The 20,648-nt window shown below is 45.6% G+C and overlaps 1 protein-coding gene across 1 annotated transcript in view; it reads left to right on the top strand.

Annotated features, from left to right (window-relative positions):
* LOC105491960 (RTF1 homolog, Paf1/RNA polymerase II complex component) overlaps positions 1 to 20,648 on the top strand; it is a 68,006-nt gene that overhangs the window by 8,537 nt on the left and 38,821 nt on the right. The window contains exon 2 of the mRNA XM_011758752.2: positions 10,800 to 10,910. Coding sequence (XP_011757054.2) covers positions 10,800 to 10,910 — 111 coding nt within the window. The remainder of the gene's footprint in view (positions 1 to 10,799; positions 10,911 to 20,648) is intronic.

Raw genomic sequence — 20,648 nt, 5'->3', positions numbered from 1 at the left:
CTAGGTAAAATACAAAAATTAGCCAGATGTGGTAGCACACATCTGTAGTCCCAGCCACCGGGGAGGCTGAGGCATGAGAATCCCTTGAACCTGGGAGGTGGAGGTTGCAGTGAGCTGAGATCACTACTGGACTAGCCTGGGTGACAGAGAGAGACTCCGTCTTAAAAAAAAAAAAAAATGTAAAGCCACTGGAGGTCCTCAGCCTCCCCAGTGGCTGGGACTACAGCTGTGTGTTGCCACACCTGGCTAATTTTTGTATTTTTAGTAGAGACTTTGGATTTTATTCTGAGGGTAATGGGAAGCCATTGAAGGATTTTAAGTTGAAAAGATTTTCAGATTTGCCTTACCCAGACTATGTGGAGAGTAATATGGAGGGGGACACTAATTAGGTGGCAGATAGAGGAGTCCAGATGAGAAATGTTGGAGAACATAAGATTCATTAGAATGGAAGCTCCAGGAGGGTAAGCGCGTGTGTTCACTATACTATCCCTGGCATCTAGAGCAGTGCCTGTATGCAGTTGGCACCCAGTCAGTGTTTATTAAATGAAGGACTGACTTGGATTGATATGGTTGTTATAAAGATGACAGATAGTAGAATTGGTTGGACATAATGTTCAGTATGTAGAACTAAAAGGATTTGAAGACCGAGGACTGATTAGATGTTAGGATGAGAAGAGGATTATTAAGGATTGATGCCAGGCTCTGGCATGAAATGGGGAATGCTGGAGGAGCAGGTTTAGAGGTGAAGATCCTGCATTCAGTCTGGGATATGTGGAGTTTGAAGTGACTATGAGATATCTAAGTGGAGACATCAAGTAGGTAGTTGAAAATAACGCTTGAAGGCCAGGCACAGTGGCTCACACCTGTAATCCCAGCACTTTGGGAGGCTGAGGTGGGAGGATTGCTTGAGCTCAGGAGTTCGAGACCAGCCTAGGCAACATTGTGATGAAACCTAGTCTCTACAAAACAAAAAAAAAATTCTTTTTTTGAGGGGGAGTCTCACTCTGTTGCCTAGGCTAGAGTGCAGTGACACCATCTTGGCTCACTGCAACCTCCGCCCTGGGTTCAAGCGATTCTTGTGCCTCAGCCTCCTGAGTAGCTGGGATTACAGGCACATGCTACCATGTCCAGCTAATTTTGTTGTTTGTTTGTTTGTTTTTATTTTTTTATTTTTTTTTGAGATAGAGTCTCGCTCTGTCACCCAGGGTGGAGTGCAGTGGCGCCATCTCAGCTCACTGCAACATCCGCCTCCTGGGTTCAAGCGATTCTTCTGCCTCAGCCTCCTGAGTAGCTGGGACTACAAGTGTGCGCCACCACACCTGACTAATTTTTTGTATTTTTAGTAGAGACAGGGTTTCACCATATTGGCCAGGCTAATCTCTAACTCCAGACGTCATGATCCGCCCACCTCGGCTTCCCAAAGTGCTGGGATTACAGGTGTGAGCCACTGTGCCTGGCCATTTTTTGTATTTTTAGTAGAGATGGGGTTTTGCCATGTTGGCCAGGTTGGTCTGGAACTCCTGACCTCAGGTGATCCACCCCCTCTTGGCCTCCCAAAGTGTTGGGATTACAGGCATGAGCCTACTGTGCCCAGCCTCTACAAATATATATATATATATATATATATATATATATATATATATATATTTTTTTTTTTTTTTTTTTTTTTTTAGACAGAGTCTCACTCTGTTGCCCAGGCTGGAGCACAATGGTATGATCTTGGCTCACTGCAACCTCCACCTCCCAGGTTCAATCAGTTCTCCTGCCTCAGCCTCCCAAGCATCTGGAATTACAGGGGCCCACCACCACACCCAGCTAATTTTTGTATTTTTAGTAGAGATAGGGTTTCACCGTGTTGGCCAGGCTGGTCTTGAACTCCTGACCTCGTGATCCACCCACCTCGGCCTCCCAAAGTGCTGGGACTGCAGGCATGAGCCACCGTGCCTGGTCTACAGAAATTTTAAAGAATTAGCTGAGCGTGGTGGCATGCGCCTGTGGTCCCAGCTATTCATTCAGAATAAAAGCTACATAAGCTGGGTGTAGTGGTGTGTGCTTGTAATCCCCGCTACCCAGGAGGCTGAGATAGGAGGATCACCTGAGTTTAGGAGGTTGAGGCTGCAGTAAGCCACGATCACACCACTGCACTCCAGCCTGGGTGACAGTGAGACCCTGACTCAAATAATAATAATAACGGTAATAGTAATTATGCTTGCCTGACAGAGTAGGTACTTAATAAATTTTTGTTGAATAAACAAATGCTACTTGGCATACCCATGGTGTCAAGTTTTCTTTCTGTTTTTTTTTTTTTTTGAGACCGAGTTTTGCTCTTTGTTGACCTAGCTGGAGTGCAGTGGGGCAATCTCAGCTCACTGCAACCTCCACCTCCCGGGTTCAAGTGATTCTTCTGTCTCAGCTTCCCGAGTAGCTCAGACTACAGGTGCCTGCCACCACGCCTACGCCCAGCTAATTTTTGTATTTTTTGCAGAGACAGAGTTTCACCCTGTTGGCCAGGCTGGTCTTGAACTCCTGACCTTGGGTGATCCGCCCGCCTAGGCCTCCCAAAGTGCTGGGATTACAGGCATGAGCCACCATGCCTGGCCTTTTTTTTTTTTTTTTTTTTTTTTTTTTAATTTTATTTTTAGATCTGGGGTCTCACTCTGTCACCCAAGCTACATGGTGGGACATTTTCTAACTTGGTTACATTGAGATTACTTGAAGAGATAAGGGACACTGTCACCTTGGGGGTTCCTGTTCCAGCCCCTCTACTGCAATACTGATATCCCTTTTTTTTTTTTTTTTTTGAGACGGAGTCTCACTTTGTTGCCCAGACTGGAGTGCAGTGGCACAATCTCGACTCACTGCAAGCTCTGCCTCCTGGGTTCACACCATTCTCCTGCCTCAGCCTCCCAAGTAGCTGGGACTACAGGCACTTGCCACTATGCCTGGCTAATTTTTTTGTAGCTTTAGTAGAGATGGGGTTTCACTGTGTTAACCAGGATGGTCTCAATCTCCTGACCTTGTGATCTGCCCGCCTCGGCCTCCCAAAGTGTTGGGATTACAGGTGTGAACCACCATGCCTGGCACCCCCCTCCCTTTTTTTTTTTTTGAAGACAGGGTCTCGTTCTGTCACCCAAGCTGAAGTGCAGTAATGTGGTCATGGCCCACTGTAGCCTTGACCTCCTGGCTTCAAGTGATTCTCCCTCCACGGCCCTCTGGAGTAGCTGGGATCACAGGTGTGTGCCACCATGCCCAGCTAATTTATCTATTTATTTTGAGCCAGAGTCTTGCTCTGTCACCCAGGCTGGAGTGCAGTGGTGTGGCCTCAGCCCACTGCACCCTCTCTGCCTTCCGGGCCCAACTGGGTCTCCTCCCTCAGCCTCCTGTGTAACTGGGATTACAGGCACGCGCCACCACATAGGCCTGCTTTTTGTATTTTTAGTAGAGATGGGGTTTCATCATGTTGGCCAGGCTGGTCCCAAACTCCTGACCTCAAGTAATCTGCCCATCCTGGCCTCCCAAAGTGCTGGGATTACAGGCATGAGCCACCACTCCTGGCCCCAGTGAATTGATTTTTAATTTTTTGTAGAGACAGGGTCTCCCTATGTTGCCCATGCTGGTCTCAAACTCCTGGGCTCAAGGGATCCTTCCTCTTACCTTGGCCTCCCAAAGTACTGGGATTACAGGCCACCTGTAAGCCTCCTGTGAGCCACCACGCCCAGCCAATATTCACTGTTTAAATCAACCAACAGTTTTGCTGTGAAAGGGACACTAGGAAGTAACTTCTCGGATTTAAAGCTCTGTGAATTACTGTTTTTTCCTTGTCATCTTGTAGATCCTCCCACTTCTCTCTGTTCCTGTGGCTACTTACTTTGTCTAATGTGCTGTTGTGGGTTCCTTCTCAGTCCTCTCTGTACTTCCAACACGGCCCCTCTAGTCTGTTCGTCTACCAGTTTTAGTGCTCTTTTTTTTTCTCTCTCTCTCTCTTTTTCCAGGAGTGCTCTTTTAAAACCCTTGCTGGATTGGGTTACTCCCCTGCTTCAAACCATTTGATGGCTTCCCACTGCCTAACTTCCATGCTCCTCACCCTGTTTTATAAAGCTCAGAATGATCTGGTTTCTTCTTACCACTAACCCAGCTCATTCCATTCTCCCGCTTGCCTGCTAAACTTTAGTCACAGTTTCTCTTTCAGTTCTTTGACTAAGCCAAGCTGTTATCAGCTTCAGGGCCTTAGCTGTTCCATCTGAAGGCCTCTGTCCAGAAAACTGTACCATCTTTTCCTCTCGTAAAGTTTCAAGTCTCAGCCTCAGTGCCTAAGAGAAGCCTCTCTAACCCCCCTGCTGCAGACAGCCCCTGCACTCATTTGATTCACTTCCTTCTTAACACTTACCATTACATGGAATTCATTGTTTCTTTTCTTGTTCATTGTCTGTCTCCCATACTTGATTTTAAATTCCATGGGGTCAAGGACCATGTATCTTTTCCTTATTTTTTCTTTGTTTTTTTTTAAATTTTTTTATTTTTATTTTTATTTTTTTTTGAGGCAGAATCTCTCTCTGTTGCCCAGGCTAGAATGCAGTGGCACAATATCAGCTCACTGCCATCCCTGCCTCCTGGGTTCAAGCAATTCTCCTGTCTCAGCTTCCTGAGTAGCTGGGATTACAGGTGCATGCCACTATGTCCGGCTAATTTTTTTTTTTTTTTTTGAGACAGAGTCTCGCTGTCCCCTAGGCTGGAGTGCAGTGGTGCAATCTCGGCTCACTGCAACCTCCGGCTCACTACAATCTCCACCTCTTGGGTTCAAGCAATTCTCCAGCCTCAGCCTCCCAAATAGCTGGGACTACAGGTGTGTGCCACCATACCCAGCTAATCTTTTGTATTTTTAGTAGAGACAGGGTTTCACTGTGTTAGCCAGGATGGTCTTGATCTCCTGACCTCATGATCCACCTGCCTTGGCCTCCCAAAGTGCTGGGATTGCAGTCGTGAGCCACTGTGCCCGGCCTAATTTATGTATTTTTAGTAGAGACGGGGTTTCACCATATTGGCCGGGCTGATCTTGAACTCCTGACCTCAAGGGATCCACCTGCCTCAGCCTCCCAAAGTGCTAGGATTACAAGTATGAGCCACCACACCCGGCCTCTTTTTTATTTTTTAAGACACAGGATTTCGCCCATTGCCCAGCCTGGAGTGCAGTGGCGAGATCCTAGCTCACTGTAGTCTCGACTTCCGAACTCAAGCGACCCTCCAACCTCAGCCTCCCAAGCTATTAGTATTATAGGCGTGAGCCACTGCACCCAGCCCAGAAGTCTTTAAAGCTTATAATACGTTAAAGTAATATGGGAAAAAAGGACATGGTAAAGACCATAAACATATTACTATGCAACTCAGCAATCCCAGTCCTAGGTATTTACTCAAGTGAAGTAAAAACTAATGTTTACATAGAAGACTGTACATGAACATAGAATTACCCCCAAATGGTAACAACTCAGATGTTTTATTATTATTGTTGTTGTTCGCTACCACACTTTTTTTTTTTTTTTTTTTTTTTGACGGAGTTTTGCACTTGTTGCCCAGGCTGGAGTGGAATGGCATGATCTCAGTTCGCTGTAACCTCTGCCTCCCAGGTTCAAACAATTCTCCTGCCTCAGCTTCCTGAGTAACTAGGATTATAGGCATGTGCCACCATGCTCGGCTAATTTTGTATTTTTAGTAGAGACGGGGTTTCTCCATGTTGGTCAGGCTGGTCTCGAACTCCTGACCTCAGGTGATCTGCCCGCCTTGGCCTCTCAAAGTGCTGGGATTACAGGCATGAGCCACAGTGCTTGGACTTTTTTTTTTTTTTTTTTTAAAGTAAAGACAAGGTCATGCTATGTTGCCAAGCTGGTCTCAAACTTTTGGGCTCAAGCGGTCCTCCCACCTTGGCTTCCCAAAGTGCTGGGATTATAGGCGTGAACCACTACACCTAGCACAAATGTTTTTCAGCTGGTAAATGGTTCAACAAACTGTGATACATTCATTTAGTGGAATACTACTTATCAAAAATAGAGACAAACTATAGGAATGATACATGCTGCAGTGTGAATGAATCTCAAATGCTCTATGCCAAATGAAAGAAGCCAGACTCAAAAGGCTAAGGCACTATATGATTCCATCTATATGATGTTCCATAGGGATAGAAAACAGGTCTCTAGTTGCCAGGGAATGGGAGAAGGGATGTACAAAGACAAGAGAATTGAGGGATGATGGAACTATAGAGTGTAGATGATGGGATATGGAGTGGAACCTCCTTAACAGGAAGGCAGTACTAATGTGTTTTTTTTTTTTTTTTAGAGGCAGAGTCTCACTCTGTCGCCCAGGCTGGAGTGCAGTGGCACGATCTGGGCTCACTGCAAGCTCCGCCTCCCGGGTTCACGCCATTCTCCTGCCACAGCCTCCCAAGTAGCTGGGACTATAAGCACTCGCCACCATGCCTGGTTAATTTTTTGTATTTTTGGTAGAGATGGGGTTTCACTGTGGTAGCCAGGATGGTCTCTATCTCCTGACCTCGTGATCCACCTGCCTCGGCCTCCCAAAGCGCTGCAATTACAGATGTGAGCCACCGCACCCGGCCGTGCTTTTTTTTTTTTGAGATAGAATCTTGCTCTGTCATCTGGACTGGAGTGCAGTGGGGCGATTTCTGCTCACTGCATCCTCCGCCTTGCGAGTTCAAGCAATTCTCCTGCCTCAGCCTCCCGAGTAGCTGGGATTACAGGTGCACGCCACCATACCTGGCTAATTTTTTGTATTTTTAGTAGAAACGGGGTTTCATTATGTTGGCCAGGATGGGCTCAAACTCTTGACCTCGTGACCTGCCCGCCTTGGCCTCCCAAAGTGCTGGGATTACAGGCGTGAGCCACTGCGCCTGGCCGGCAGTGCTCATGTCTTAACACTTTAGTTACAGTAACTTTTTTTTTTTTTTTTTTGAGATGGAGTCTTGCTCTGTCACCCAGGCTGGAGTGCAGTGGCATGATCTTGGCTCACTGCAACTTCTGCCTCCCAGGTTCAAGCAATTCTCCTGCCTGTAGCCTCCTGCCTACAGTAACTTTTAGCAACTGTCTACTGTGTTCTGATTGAAAGCAAATCCAAATCTATTGGTATCAAAACAGGAATACCAGTGTATTTGTGAACCTGAAAGGGTCAGAGAAGAGATTAGATCTTCTCTATATCAGAGAAGATATAGATCTTGATTGTGGTCGTGGTTTAAAGTATTTGTCAAACTCATAGAACTATATGTGTTAGTATATTGGAAGAGTATATTAGAAAGGATAAAATATACTGTATATAAATTATACCTCAAGTTTGGGTTTTTTGTTTTGTTTTTGTAGAGACTGGGTCCCTACAAGCAAGCCTCCCACCTTGGCCTCCCGAAGTGTTGGGATTATAGGTGTAAACCACTGTGCCCAGTTTACCTCAAGTTTTAAAACGACTATAAACACCCAAGTATTGATATAATTTGCATTTGGTCCACAGAGTTACCATTTTGGTATGAAAAAGTAGAGTATGATTTCAGTCTTTCAGGAAGTTGGTATGTTAGCTCTCTCTAGTGAAATGACAAGAGTTAACATTTTATGAGTGTTTATGAACAAGAAAGTGTCAGCTGTTTAATCTGAGAAGGTCATTTCTCATTCTAGCCAAGGAGGGAGGGTATACTCCTAAAATAGAAAGAGACTGGAAGAATAAAACAGATACTTTGTAATAGTCTGTTATTTTACAATCTGTCTTGGCACTTGATCCATAATTGTATAGTGCCATCATCATTAAGGAATATTACTACTAGTGTTTTTTTTTTTTTTTTTTTTTTGAGACGGAGTCTCGCTCTGTCGCCCAGGCTGGAGTGCAGTGGCGCGATCTCGGCTAAATACCCATTGATGGACAAATTGATAAAGAAAATGTGTGTGTGTGTGTGTATGTGTGTGTATTGTATATATTTGTATATATATACACACACAATGGAATATAGATGTATAAATACATACACACACATAATAGAATATTACTCAGCTTTTTAATTTTTCTTTTTTTTGAGACGGAGTCTCGCTCTGTTGTCCAGGCTGGAGTGCAGTGGCCAGATCTCAGCTCACTGCAAGCTCCGCCTCCCGGGTTCACGCCATTCTCCTGCCTCAGCCTCCCGAGTAGCTGGGACTACAGGCGCCCACAACCGCACCCGGCTAATTTTTTGTATTTTTAGTAGAGACGGGGTTTCACCGTGGTCTCAATCTCCTGACCTTGTGATCCGCCCGCCTCGGCCTCCCAAAGTGCTGGGATTACAGGCGTGAGCCACCGCGCCCGGCACTACTAGTGTTTATTAGCTTTATCTTCTTTCTTGTGGCAGAAGGGAAAAATGTTTTAGACTAGTAAACCATGACTCAATTAGGAGCCAGGGTTCTATCTGCCGAGGGTTGAATCCTGACTCTGTCATGTACTAGCTGTGTTACTAGGTAAGTTACACAGCTTGGGGAAGTTAAACTCCTTAGTTTCTTGGCCTGGTGCGGTAGTTCACACCTGTAATCCCAGCACTTTGGGAGGCCAAGGCAGGTGAATCACTTGAGGTCAGTAGTTCAAGACCAGCCTGGGCAACATGATAAAACCCCATTACTACTAAAAGAACAAAAATTAGCCAGGCATGGCTGGGTGCTCACACCTGTAATCCCAGCACCCTGGGAGGCCAAGGCAGGCAGATCACAAGGTGGGGAGATTGAGAATATCCTGGTTAACATGGTGAAACCCCGTCTCTACTAAAAAAAAAAATTAGCTGGGCTTGGTGACGGGCGCCTGTAGTCCCAGCTACTTGGGAGGCTAAGGCAGGAGAATGGTGTGAACCCAGGAGGCGGAGCTTGTGGTGAGCCAAGACTGTGCAACTGCACTCCAGCCTGGGTAACAGAGCGAGACTCCTTCTAAAAAAAAAAAAAATTAGCCAGGAGTGGTGGCGGGCGCCTGTAGTCGCAGCTACTGGGGAGGCTGAGGTAGGAGAATGGTGTGAACCCGGGAGGCAGAGCTTGCAATGAGCTGAGATCATGCTACTGTACTTTAGCCTGGGCAACAGAGCAAGACTCCGTCTCAAAAAAAAAAAAAAATTAGCCAGGCAAGGTGGCATGCTCCTGTAGTCCCATCTACTTGGGAGTCTGAGGCACGGGAATTGCTTGAATCTGGGAGGGGGAGGTTGCAGTCAGCTGAGATCATGCACTGCGCTCTAGCCTGGGCAACAGAGTGAGGCTGTGTCTCAAAAACAAGAGACCAGGCCTGGTGGCTCACGCCTGTAATCCCAGCACTTTGGGAGGTCGAGGCGGGCAGATCACAAGGTCAGGAGATTGAGACCATCCTGGCCAACTTGGTGAAACCCCGTCTCTACTAAAATACAAACAATCACGGAGGTGTGGTGGCACGTGCCTGTAGTCCCGGCTACTCGGGAGGTTGAGGCAGGAGAATCACTTGAACCCAGGAGGCAGAGGTTGCAGTGAGCTGAGATCGTCCCACTGCACTCCAGCCTGGGTGACAGAGCAAGACTCCATGTCCAAACAAACAAACAAACAATAAAAATCAAGAACAACAACAAAAATCTCTTTTCTTTCATTATCTTTAAATGGTAATGCTATCAGTTGTTGTAAAGATTAAATATCAGATGTTTAGAAAAGTACCTGACATTGGCCTGGGCACAGTGGCTCACACCTGTAATCCCGGCACTTTGGGAGGCCAAGGTGGGTGGATCATGAGGTCAGGAGATCAAGACCATCCTGGCTAACACGGTGAAACCCTGTCTCTACTAAAAATACAAAAAAATTAGCTGGGCGTGGTGGTGGGCGCCTGCCAGCTACTGGGAGGCTGAGGCAGGAGAATGGTGTGAACCCCGGGAGGCGGAGCTTGCAGTGAGCTGAGGTTGCTCCACTGCACTCCAGCCTGGGCAACCCAGTGAGACTCTGTCTCAAAATAAAAGAAAAAAAGAAAAAAGTACCTGGCATCTAGTGAGTACAGTATAATTGTGGACTGATATTGGTATTAGCAGAAAGCAGAGCAAGTAACCTTTTACTGTGTTGTTGAGTGACTGGACTGAGTTGGGGAGACTTCATGTGAGAAGGGAACCATGTGACAAAGCAAATCTCGGTTGTAGTCATGGCTTACTTACTGGTACTTCCTTCTTACTGTCATCTCGCTTAAATGACCAGGACAAGGCAGAGGTGGGTGAATGGGAGAATAGGGCTTGTGAAATTAGGATTCCGGTGTAGTGGCCAGCACACTTACTGCTTGTTGTCAGAAACTGGATTAAACACTGGACACTTTTTCTGGTTTAAGTATTCAGATTATAAAATGACCTCAGAAATTACAGTTTGTAAGCTTATTCAAAACTGCCCCACAAATGCCAATTTTACCATAAAATACAGTAAAAGGTTAGCTAGCTATACCAGTTAAGACAGTGAGTAGGTTACCTTTATAAACGTAATTCTTACCAGTCCAAGAGAATCAATGCTTCTGTTGTTTAGGGTAGAATCAGGAACAATTTGGGGATAGCCTCCAGTTTGGTTCCAGTTCCTGCCCAACTTGAGACATATATTTCCCATTTAAAAGGTGGGGCAGATTTTGTAATCATTTCTTCAGCACCTTGGAATCCTAGCCGTCAGTCTGTTCATGCTGATAGAAGTCCGTGTGACAGTGTCCTTTGGTTGAAAGCACAAAAATATAAAAAAGATCTAGAGAGGGTGGGCATTTTATTATTCTTGATATTCTTTCTCTGCTGAACAAAACTGATGTGCCTATTTCTGTCCCATTAGGAGCTCTTGTCCCTGGCAAAGCGAAAGCGCAGTGACTCTGAGGAGAAGGAGCCGCCTGTGAGTCAGCCTGCAGCCTCGTCAGACTCGGAGACGTCTGACAGTGACGATGAGGTGGGTGTGGAGGGCCTCAGGTTCTGGAACCATTAGATAGTTGAGGGTCCTCACTTTGGTGGCTCCTGTTGGCCTCACTTCCTTAAACTGAGACTTACAACGTAAGATCTACAAGAATTATTGGGGAAAGAAAATGATGTAAGGAAGGCCGGGCGTGGTGGCTCATGCCTGTAATCCCAGCACTTTGGGAGGCTGAGGTGGGTTGATCACCTGAGGTCAGGAGTTCGAGACCAGCCTGGCCAACATGGGGAAACCCTGTCTCTACTAAAAAATACAAAAATTAGCTGGGCATGGTGGCGCATGCCTGTAATCCCAGCTACTCCAGAGGTAGGAGAATTCCTTGAACCCAGGAGGCAGAAGTTGCAGTGAGCCTAGATCGCCCCACTGTATTCCAGCCTGGGTGACAATGCAAGACTGTGTCTCAAAAAAAAAAAAAAAAGAAAATGGTATGATGAAAGCTACTGAATGTCATATTCATTGTGCTGCTAATTACCTAGCGGGTCCCTCTGCAGAACATGCGTAGCCATTCTGTAGCCTTTTTTTTTTTTTTCCAGCCTTATTGCAGAAGTGGTACAGTCAGTAGTCATGTTTTTTTTTTTTTCTTTTTTTTTTATTTTTTGAGACAGAGTCTTGCTCTCTTGCCCAGGCTGGAGTGCAGTGGCGCAGTCTCTGCTCACTGCACTGGGTTCACACCATTTTCCTGTCTCAGCCTCCTGAGTAGCTGGGACTATAGGTGCCTGCCACCATGCCTGGCTAATTTTTAAAATTATTTTTAGTAGAGACGGGGTTTCACCTTGTTAGTCAGGATGGTCTTGATCTCCTGACCTCGTGATCCACCCGCCTTGGCCTCCCAAAGTGCTGGGATTACAGGCGTGAGCCACCGCGCCCGGCCTCTCTTTAATTTTTGAGTCATCTTTTTAATCTCACTTTCATGTTAGAAAATAAATTCTATCAAGGATGCCATTGTTTAATGGGAAATACTTTAGTGAGAAAAGAAACTTTCTTTGGGAAGGTCGATTCAACATCCCTCAGAGTGACGGTGTTAACTTCAAAGGAGGAAAATCCAACTGTTCATTGTCTAGACCACTGTCACTTTCCCCAATTACCTACCAACAATGGCAGGCCCTAAACGGTCCGGAACCTTAATGGAAGACAGGGATGAGGGGACAGATATTTGAAACACTTCTACATGTTTCTCATTTGATTTGTTTATTTTATTTTTTTGAGAAGGAGTCTCACTCTGTCGCCCAGGCCAGAGTGCAGTGGCATGATTTTGGCTCACTGCAACCTCTGCCTCTCGGGTTCAAGTGATTCTCTTTTGTTTTTTTGTTTTTATTTTTTGAGATGGAGTCTCGCTCTGTCGCCCAGGCCGGAGTGCAGTGGCCAGATCTCAGCTCACTGCAAGCTCCGCCTCCTGGGTTCACGCCATTCTCCTGCCTCAGCCTCCCAAGTAGCTGGGACTACAGGCACCCGCCACCTCGCCCGGCTAGTTTTTTGTACTTTTCAGTAGAGATGGGGTTTCACCGTATTAACCAGGATGGTCTCGATCTCCTGACCTCGTGATTCGCCCGTCTTGGCCTCCCAAAGTGCTGGGATTACAGGCTTGAGCCACCGCGCCCGGCCGGGTTCAAATGATTCTCTTGCTTCATCCTCCCGAGTAGCTGGAATTACAAGCATGCATCACAATGCCCGACTGATTTTTTTTAGTTTTAGTGGAGACAGGATTTCGCCATGTTCGCCGTTCTGATCTCAAACTTCCGAGCACAGTTGATCCACCCGCCTTGGCCTCCCAAACTGCTAAGATTACAGGCATGAGCCATTACATGAAGTCTTCCATTTGATTTAAAGTATTTTCTTCCCCTTAGTAATTCCTTGGAGAGAAGCTGGATATCACCTTTCAATGTAATTTCTTACCCTGTAGCCTAGGAAAATATTTGTTAACAGTAAAATAAAAAATGTTTATTTAATATAATGAAATTTAATTAGCAGCTGAATGGTGTTTACCTGTGCCCTGAATGTGCATATTGGAGTGATTCCCTTCTGATCAACTGTAGTGATAATCTCTTTTTTTTTTTTTTTTTAAGACTGAGTCTTACTCTGTCACCCAGGCTAGAGTGCAGTGGTGCAATCTCAGCTCACTGCAACCTCTGCCTCCTGAGTTCAAGTGATTCTCCTGCCTCAGCCTCTCGAGTAGCTGGAACTACAGGCATGCCCCACCACACCTGGCTAGTTTTTGTATTTTTAGTAGAGACAAGGTTTTGCCATGTTGGCCAGGCTGGTCTTGAACTCTTGACCCCAGATGATCTACCCTCCTTAGCCACCCAAAGTGTTGGGATTACGAATGTGAGCTACCACACCCAGCCATGATATTCTCTTAATCTTAAATAATTTAATAGATCTAAAATTGCTTTCTGCAGCAAGAAGTCATGAAAGTTTACTCTTTTTTTTTTTGTTTGTTTTGAGGCCCAGTCTCGCTGTGTCTGCCAGGCTGGAGTGCAGTGGCATGATCTTGCAAGGCTCACAGCAACCTCTGCCTCCCGGGTTCAAACAATTCTCCTGCCTCAGCCTCCTCAGTAACTGGAACTACAGCCGTGTGCCACCACACCCGGCTGATTTTTTATTTTTAGTAGAGATGGGGTTTCACTGTGTTGGCCAGGGTGGTCTTGAACTCCTGACCTCAGGTGACCCGCCCCATTGGCCTCCCAAAGTGCTGGGATTACAGGCATGAGCCACCGAACCCAGCCTCTTTTTTTTTTTTTTTTTTTTTTTTTTTTTTTTTTGACGGAGTCTCGCTTTGTTGCCAGGCTGGAGTGCAGTGGTGTGATCTCGGCTCACTGCAACCTCTGCCTCCTGGGTTCAAGCAATTCCCCTGCCTCAGCCTCCCGAGTATCTGGGACTGCAGGCGCATGTCACCACACTCAGCTAATTTTTTGTAGTTTTAGTAGAGTTGGGGTTTCACCATGTTAGCCAGGATAGTCTCATTCTCCTGACCTTGTGATCTGCCTGCCTTGGCTTCCCAAAGTACTAGGATTACAGGTGTGAGCCACCATGCCTGGCCAAAAGTTTATTCTTTTGTTTGTTTTTAATGGAGGAACTATAATTTCTCTCAAATTAATAAAAAATCAGTGGGAGTCTATGAAATAATTTGCTTTTTCATTTTGTTTTCTATTTTCTTTCTTTAAATGCCTAGATAACACAGAAAAACCTTGAAATAATTTTCTCTCCCACTATTCTTTTTTTTTTTTTTTTTTTTTTTTTTTGAGACGGAGTCTCGCTCTGTCGCCCAGGCTGGAGTGCAGTGGCTGGATCTCAGCTCACTGCAAGCTCCGACTCCCGGGTTCATGCCATTCTCCTCCTTCAGCCTCCCGAGTAGCTGGGACTACAGGCGCCCGCCACCACGCCCGGCTAATATTTTGTATTTTTTAGTAGAGACGGGGTTTCACCGTGTTAGCCAGGATGGTCTTGATCTCCTGACCTCGTGATCCGCCCATCTCGGCCTCCCAAAGTGCTGGGATTACAGGGTTGAGCCACCGCGCCCGGCCTTTTTTTTTTTTTTTTTTTGAGACGTAGTCTCGCTCTGTCGCCCAGGCTCTCCCACTATTCTTATAGCTACTTTTATTTTTCATGTTTCAGAAGTCAGCTGCTGTGGTCCACCCTTGCCACTCAGTATTCTATTAAGTTCGAATCTGTGTTATGCCTGGAATACCTTGTAATGTGTTTGTGATCTCTGTTATTCCTTAAGATACAAGCAGTAAGTCCGCTTGGAACACATTCATTCTTCATATTTCTGTTGTTAAAGTTAAGTCAGAGTCCTAACTTTCGCGGTTACTATTGAGATTCCCTTCCTCCTTTTTTTAGCCAAAGCATTAGAGGAGCCCACAACTTGTGTTGGAGGAGATCCACATCCATAAAATCCTTTATGGTTTAGGGTTCCCTTTATTACTCGCAGCTGCTTAATGATGTAAAAAACTGCTAATCTTAGAACACTACCCAGCGATTTGTACACGTATTGGAGAAAAAGCTGACAATAGGCTGCACCCTGCCCAGTAGGAAATGAGCCTTTGAATGACTTTTCCCCTACAGGATTCTTAGCTCCTGCTGCTTCCTCCAGGTTCTAGTTCTCCAGGCCCTCAGGCTTATTTTACTCTACTCCAGTCCCTCTCTCATGAGAGCAGCGTCTATATCATGGTCATTCTGAAAGATGCCTATTTTTCGGTTTGCATCATGTCTCTTTGGCTCAAGACACTAACTTAGAACAGAGCACCTTCAGAGTTAGAGCAAACAGTTCATTATTTTGGACAATTCAGAAAATAACTATTAAAATCTTTATTAAAAAATTCTTCCAGCCACTGTATAACTCAGTGTTATTACTGTGAGCTCAAACTTATTGCTGCTGTGGACATTTTAGATTGGGTAAGGGACTTCTGAGAGATTCTTAGGATATAAAGTTTGAGACAGTGGCTCTTTTTTTCCTTTTCATAATGTGTTTTTTTGTTGTTGTTGTTGTTTTTTGAGACGGAGTCTCTCTTTGTCGCCCAGGCTGGAGTGCAGTGGTGCAATCTTGGCTCACTGCAAGCTCCGCCTCCCGGGTTCATGCCATTCTCCTGCCTCAGCCTTCGAGCAGCTGGGACTACAGGCGCACGCCACCACGCCCGACTAATTTTTTGTATTTTTAGTTGAGAGGGGGTTTCACTGTGCTAGCCATGTTGGTCTCTATCTCCTGACCTCATGATCTGCCCGCCTTGGCCTCCCAGAGTGCTGGGATTACAGGTGTGAGCCACTGTCATAATGATTATTAATACAGCTTTCATGAGTAAAAAAACACATACTGAAGTAGTTTGCTATGTCGTCTCGTTTCTTCAGCTTTTGTGTCTTTATCGCCTACCTTTTAGAAATTTGGTTGTTAAAGTGGCAATTCTCAGGCCAGGCATTGTGTCTCATGCCTGTAATCCCAGCACTTTGGGAGGCCGAGGCAGGTGGATCACTTGAGGTCAGGAGTTCGAGACCAGACGGGCCAACATGGCGAAACCCTGTCTCTACTAAAAATACAAAAATTAGCCGGGTGTGGTAGCGGGCACCTGTAGTCCTAGCTGCTCGGGAGGCTAAGGTATGAGAATCGCTTGAGCCCAGAATGAGCTCAGAAGGCAGAGGTTGCAGTGAGCTGAGAACATTCCACTACACTCCAGCCTGGGCACCAGAGTGAGACTGCATCTCAATAAAAATAAATAATTAAATAAAGTGGCAGTTTTCCATCAGAGGACGCCCTCCTTGTACCAGAAGCTGCCTTGGAGTTTTTTCAAACTTATATATCTCTCTCTTACTGTTTATTTTCATTAGTGAGCCATGAATATAGGTAGAAAGAAATATGTTTGTCCCCTAAGATTTGCTAGGACAGAAAATTGGTCAAGAACAACTGAGCTAAAAAGTTAATTGGTAATTTGTTTATAAAATCAGAGACATGCACTGATTTTAGAGCAAAAAGATATTTAGCTAATTGACGAGCAGGGAGGGGAAATGGAGAGAAGCTCTGAAAGTTTTCTATCCAGAAAAAAATGGATACACTGGACATTAAGTATAATGTCATATTAGTGAGGAAATAAGTAGATGTTTCACGTATAATGTATCTTGGCTGGGGGAAAAACTGAAATTTAATGACAGAGTATATATTTGTCCTATTATTTTTGGTGATTGAATTATTCTTGGTATCTGGAGGCACATGTAAAACTAAGAAGCAAGGCTGTTTGTAAGATTTACATTGGCCAAGGTCATAATGCTGTGGTGTGGCACTTTGATGCTATCACTTCCTCTCCTTGAAAGCATTTGATAGGAGAAGAAGCATCAAGGATTCAAACAAGAGTGATTGGAAGCGAAAATAACAAGATGAGGAAGAGGAGAGCTAGCAGCCATTCGATCATGAGTTGGGGTTAAAAAAAAAAAATGGCCAGCAGGGTGTGGTGGCTCACACCTGTAATCCAGCGATGTGGGAGGCCACGGTGGGAGGATTGCTTGAGCTGGGAAGTTCAAGACCAGCCTGGGCAACATGGCAAAACCCCGTCTCTACTAAAAATACAAAAATTATTGTAGCTAGAGGTGCAATAACAGAAAAATTAGGCTGGGTGCAGTAGCTCACGCCTGTAATCCCAGCACTTTGGGAGGCTGAGATGGGTGGATCACGAGGGCAGGAGCTCGAGACCATCCTGGCTAACACGGTGAAACCCTGTCTCTACTAAAACCACGAAAAAATTAGCCGGGTGTGGTGGCAGGCGCCTGTAGTCCCAGCTACTCCGGAGACTGAGGCTGGAGAATGGCGTGAACCCGGGAGGCAGAGCTTGCATTGAGCCGAGATTGCACCACTGCACTCCAGCCTGGGTGACAGAGCAAGACTGCATCTCAAATAAATAAATAAATAAATAAATAAATAAATAAAAGACTTTTTAAAAATACAAGAATTAGGTGCGGTGGTGTGCACCTGTAGCCCCAGCTACTCAGGAGGCTGAGGTGGGAGGATCACCTAAGCCCAGGAGGTCAAGGGTGCAGTGAGCGGTAATCATGCCACTGCACTCCAACCTGGGCGACAGAGCGAGACTCTGGCTAAAAAAAAAAAAAAAATAGGTTTTTTTTTTTTTTTTTTAGCCAGAGTCTCGCTCTGTCGCCCAGGCTGGAGTGCAGTGGCGCAATCTCAGCTCACTGCAACCTCCGCCTCCCAGATTCAAGTGATTCTCCTGCCTCAGCCTCTCGATTAGCTGGGATTACAGGCATCTGCCGCCACGCCCGGCTAGTTTTTTGTATTTTTAGAAGAGATGGGGTTTCACCGTGTTGCCCAGGCTGGTGTTGAACTCCTGAGCTCAGGCAATCTGCCTGCCTCGGGCTCTCAATGCTAGGATTACAGGCATGAGCCACCGCGGCCAGCCCGTTGGATATATGTAGTAGTTTTTCTGTTGATTTAAAGCCCTGACTATGAATAACAGTTCCTGTACTGTAAAAAAAAGTTTTCCTGCCGGGCGCGGTGGCTTAAGCCTGTAATCCCAGCACTCTGGGAGGCCGAGGCGGGCGGATCACGAGGTCAGGAGATCGAGACCATCCTGGCTAACACGGTGAAACCCCGTCTCTACTAAAAAAAATACAAAAAAAAAACTAGCCGGGCGTGGTGGCGGGCGCCTGTAGTCCCAGCTATTCGGGAGGCTGAGGCAGGAGAATGGCGTAAACCCGGGAGGCGGAGCTTGCAGTGAGCTGAGATCCGGCCACTGCACTCCAGCCCGGGACAGAGCGAGACTCCGTCTCAAAAAAAAAAAAAAAAAAAAAAGTTTTCCAAAATATCAAGCTGTGTGGTACTGCTTTATACAGCTTGCTTTCTCCTCTGTTGTTATTGGTAAGAAGTGACCATTGTGCTCATTTCTTGGTAATGTCTTCTTCAACACTTCCAACTTACTGCATCTGTTCTTCGTGGGGTCAGGAAGCCAGGGAATGCCATAGAGTTTAGGCTGGAATACTGCGCTTTAGTGCTTGAACTTAGTGACAGCTATTTAGATTGCTCGTGAGCTTTATATTTTATTTATTTTATTTTATTTTATTTTATTTTTTTTGAGACGGAGTCTCGCTCTCTTACCCAGGCTGGAGTGCAGTGGCGCGATCTTGGCTCACTGCAAGCTCTGCCTCCGAGGTCCATGCCATTCTCCTGCCTCAGCCTCCCAAGTAGCTGGGACTACAGGTGCCTGCCACCATGCCTGGCTAATTTTTTTTTTGTATTTTTAGTAGAGACGGGGTTCCACTGTGTTAGCCAGGATGGTCTCGACCCCCTGACCTTGTGATCCACCCACCTTGGCCTCCCAAAGTGCTGGAATTACAGATGTGAGCCACCACGCCTGGCCTCATAAGCTTTATTTTTTACACATTGGTTCTTAACTATGTAGACAAGCAGACAGTAACTCCTCATCTTTCTAGACACCATTAAGATCTCATTGCAAGAATTTGGGATAAGGTGATTTTCATGGACTAGTTTAATTGCTCACATGTATTTACAAGAAATTCTGACACTCCCAACCTAACAATGTAATGTAGTATTAATTATTTTGTGCATTTTTTGGTATCATTTCTGTTTTGCTTGTGCTTTTGTCTTCATAACTAGACTACAAGTTTTTGTGATTGAGTGCAAGGATTCTTTATGCTTTCTAGTTGAATGTATGTGATTGCTTGATGATGAAATACAATAGTGTCTTTTGTACTTTGTCTGATTAATTACACAGTAGAAAGGAAAAGAAAGCTAAGTTATTCTTCATGTCTTCAGGCTGACATTAAATTGGATTTACTGCCTCCTGTCACTTGGGATTTTAAAAATTTGCATTTACTCTTCAACTCCTCTGATCCCTTTTTTTTTTTTTTTCTTTTTGGAAACAGAGTCTTGCTCTGTCAAGAAGACTGGAGTGTGGTGGCTCAATGTCCATTCACTGCAACATCTGCCTCTTGGGTTCAGGCAATTCCTGTGCTTCTGTCTTCTGAGTAGCTGGGATTACCCGCGCATGCTACCATGCCCAGCTAATTTTTTGTATTTTTAGTAGAGACAGGATTTCACTGTGTTGGCCAGGCTGGTCTTGAACTCCTGGCCTCAAGTGATCCGCCCGCCTTGGCCTCCCAAAGTGCTGGTCCCAGCACAGGTGTGAGCCACCCCACCCAGCTTCCTCTGACTCTTTTTTTATTTTCAGAAAAAAACACCTAAATTAGGAACTGTGCCCTCTCAAACACATCTCTCCTGTGGCCATTGTCAGCATCTAGAGTAATGACTATAGAACCTTTCTTACAATTACTTTGACTCAGAATAACATTCAGTTCATATGGAAACCTACAATGTTAGAGGATCTTAGAGATCATCTGAACTTTTTTTCCCCACAGATGAGAGAACAGACTCACAGAAATTCTCATTTTCGGCCGGGCGCGGTGGCTCACGCCTGTAATCCCAACACTTTGGGAGGCTGAGGTGGGCTGATCACGAGGTCAGGAGATAGAGACCATCCTGGCTAACACAGTGAAACCCTGTCTCTACTAAAAATACAAAAAATTAGCCAGGCATGGTGGCGGGCGCCTGTCCCAGCTACTCAGGAGGCTGAGGCAGGAGAATCGCTTAAAATCAGGAGTTAGAGGTTGCAGTGAGCCGAGATTGTGCTACTGCACTCCAGCCTGGACAACAGAGCGAGACTCTGTCTCAAAAAAAATATATATATTTTCTTTTCATAAAATAGTACCTCACGTGTGTAGAACTTCCTGGTTTCTAGTGTGCTCTAAAACTCTTCTTCTTCTCTCCTTTTAGTCTCACACTACCCTGGTAGGTGGTCAAGGCAGTGTTATTATTCCTGCTTTATAGATGAGGAAACCCTCTCTGGTTAGAGGCTTGGCTCTATCCCAGTTCTTTAGACCCTCATCCCAGTGTAGTTTGTCACTAGCCCAGCTGTTACTCTTTTTATTTTTTTGGAGACAGTCTCCCTCTGTCTCCCAGGCTGGGGTGCAGTGGTGCAATCTTGGCTCACTGCAACCTCCACCTCCCAGGTTCAAGCAATTCTCCTGCCTCAGCCTCCTGAGTAACTCGGATTATAGGTACCCGCCACCAGGCCCAGCTAATTTTTGTATTTTTAGTAGAGTCAGGATTTCACCATGTTGGCCAGGCTGGTCTTGAACTCCTGACTTCAAGTAATCTACCTGCCTCAGTCTCCCAAAGCGTTGGGATTACAGGCATGAGTCACCACACCC

Source organism: Macaca nemestrina, chromosome 7 (genome assembly GCF_043159975.1).
Source record: "Macaca nemestrina isolate mMacNem1 chromosome 7, mMacNem.hap1, whole genome shotgun sequence".
NCBI classification, from domain to species: Eukaryota; Metazoa; Chordata; class Mammalia; order Primates; family Cercopithecidae; genus Macaca; species Macaca nemestrina.
The sequence above is the reverse complement of the archived record's forward strand: the minus strand, read 5'-3'. Positions and strand labels throughout refer to the sequence as shown.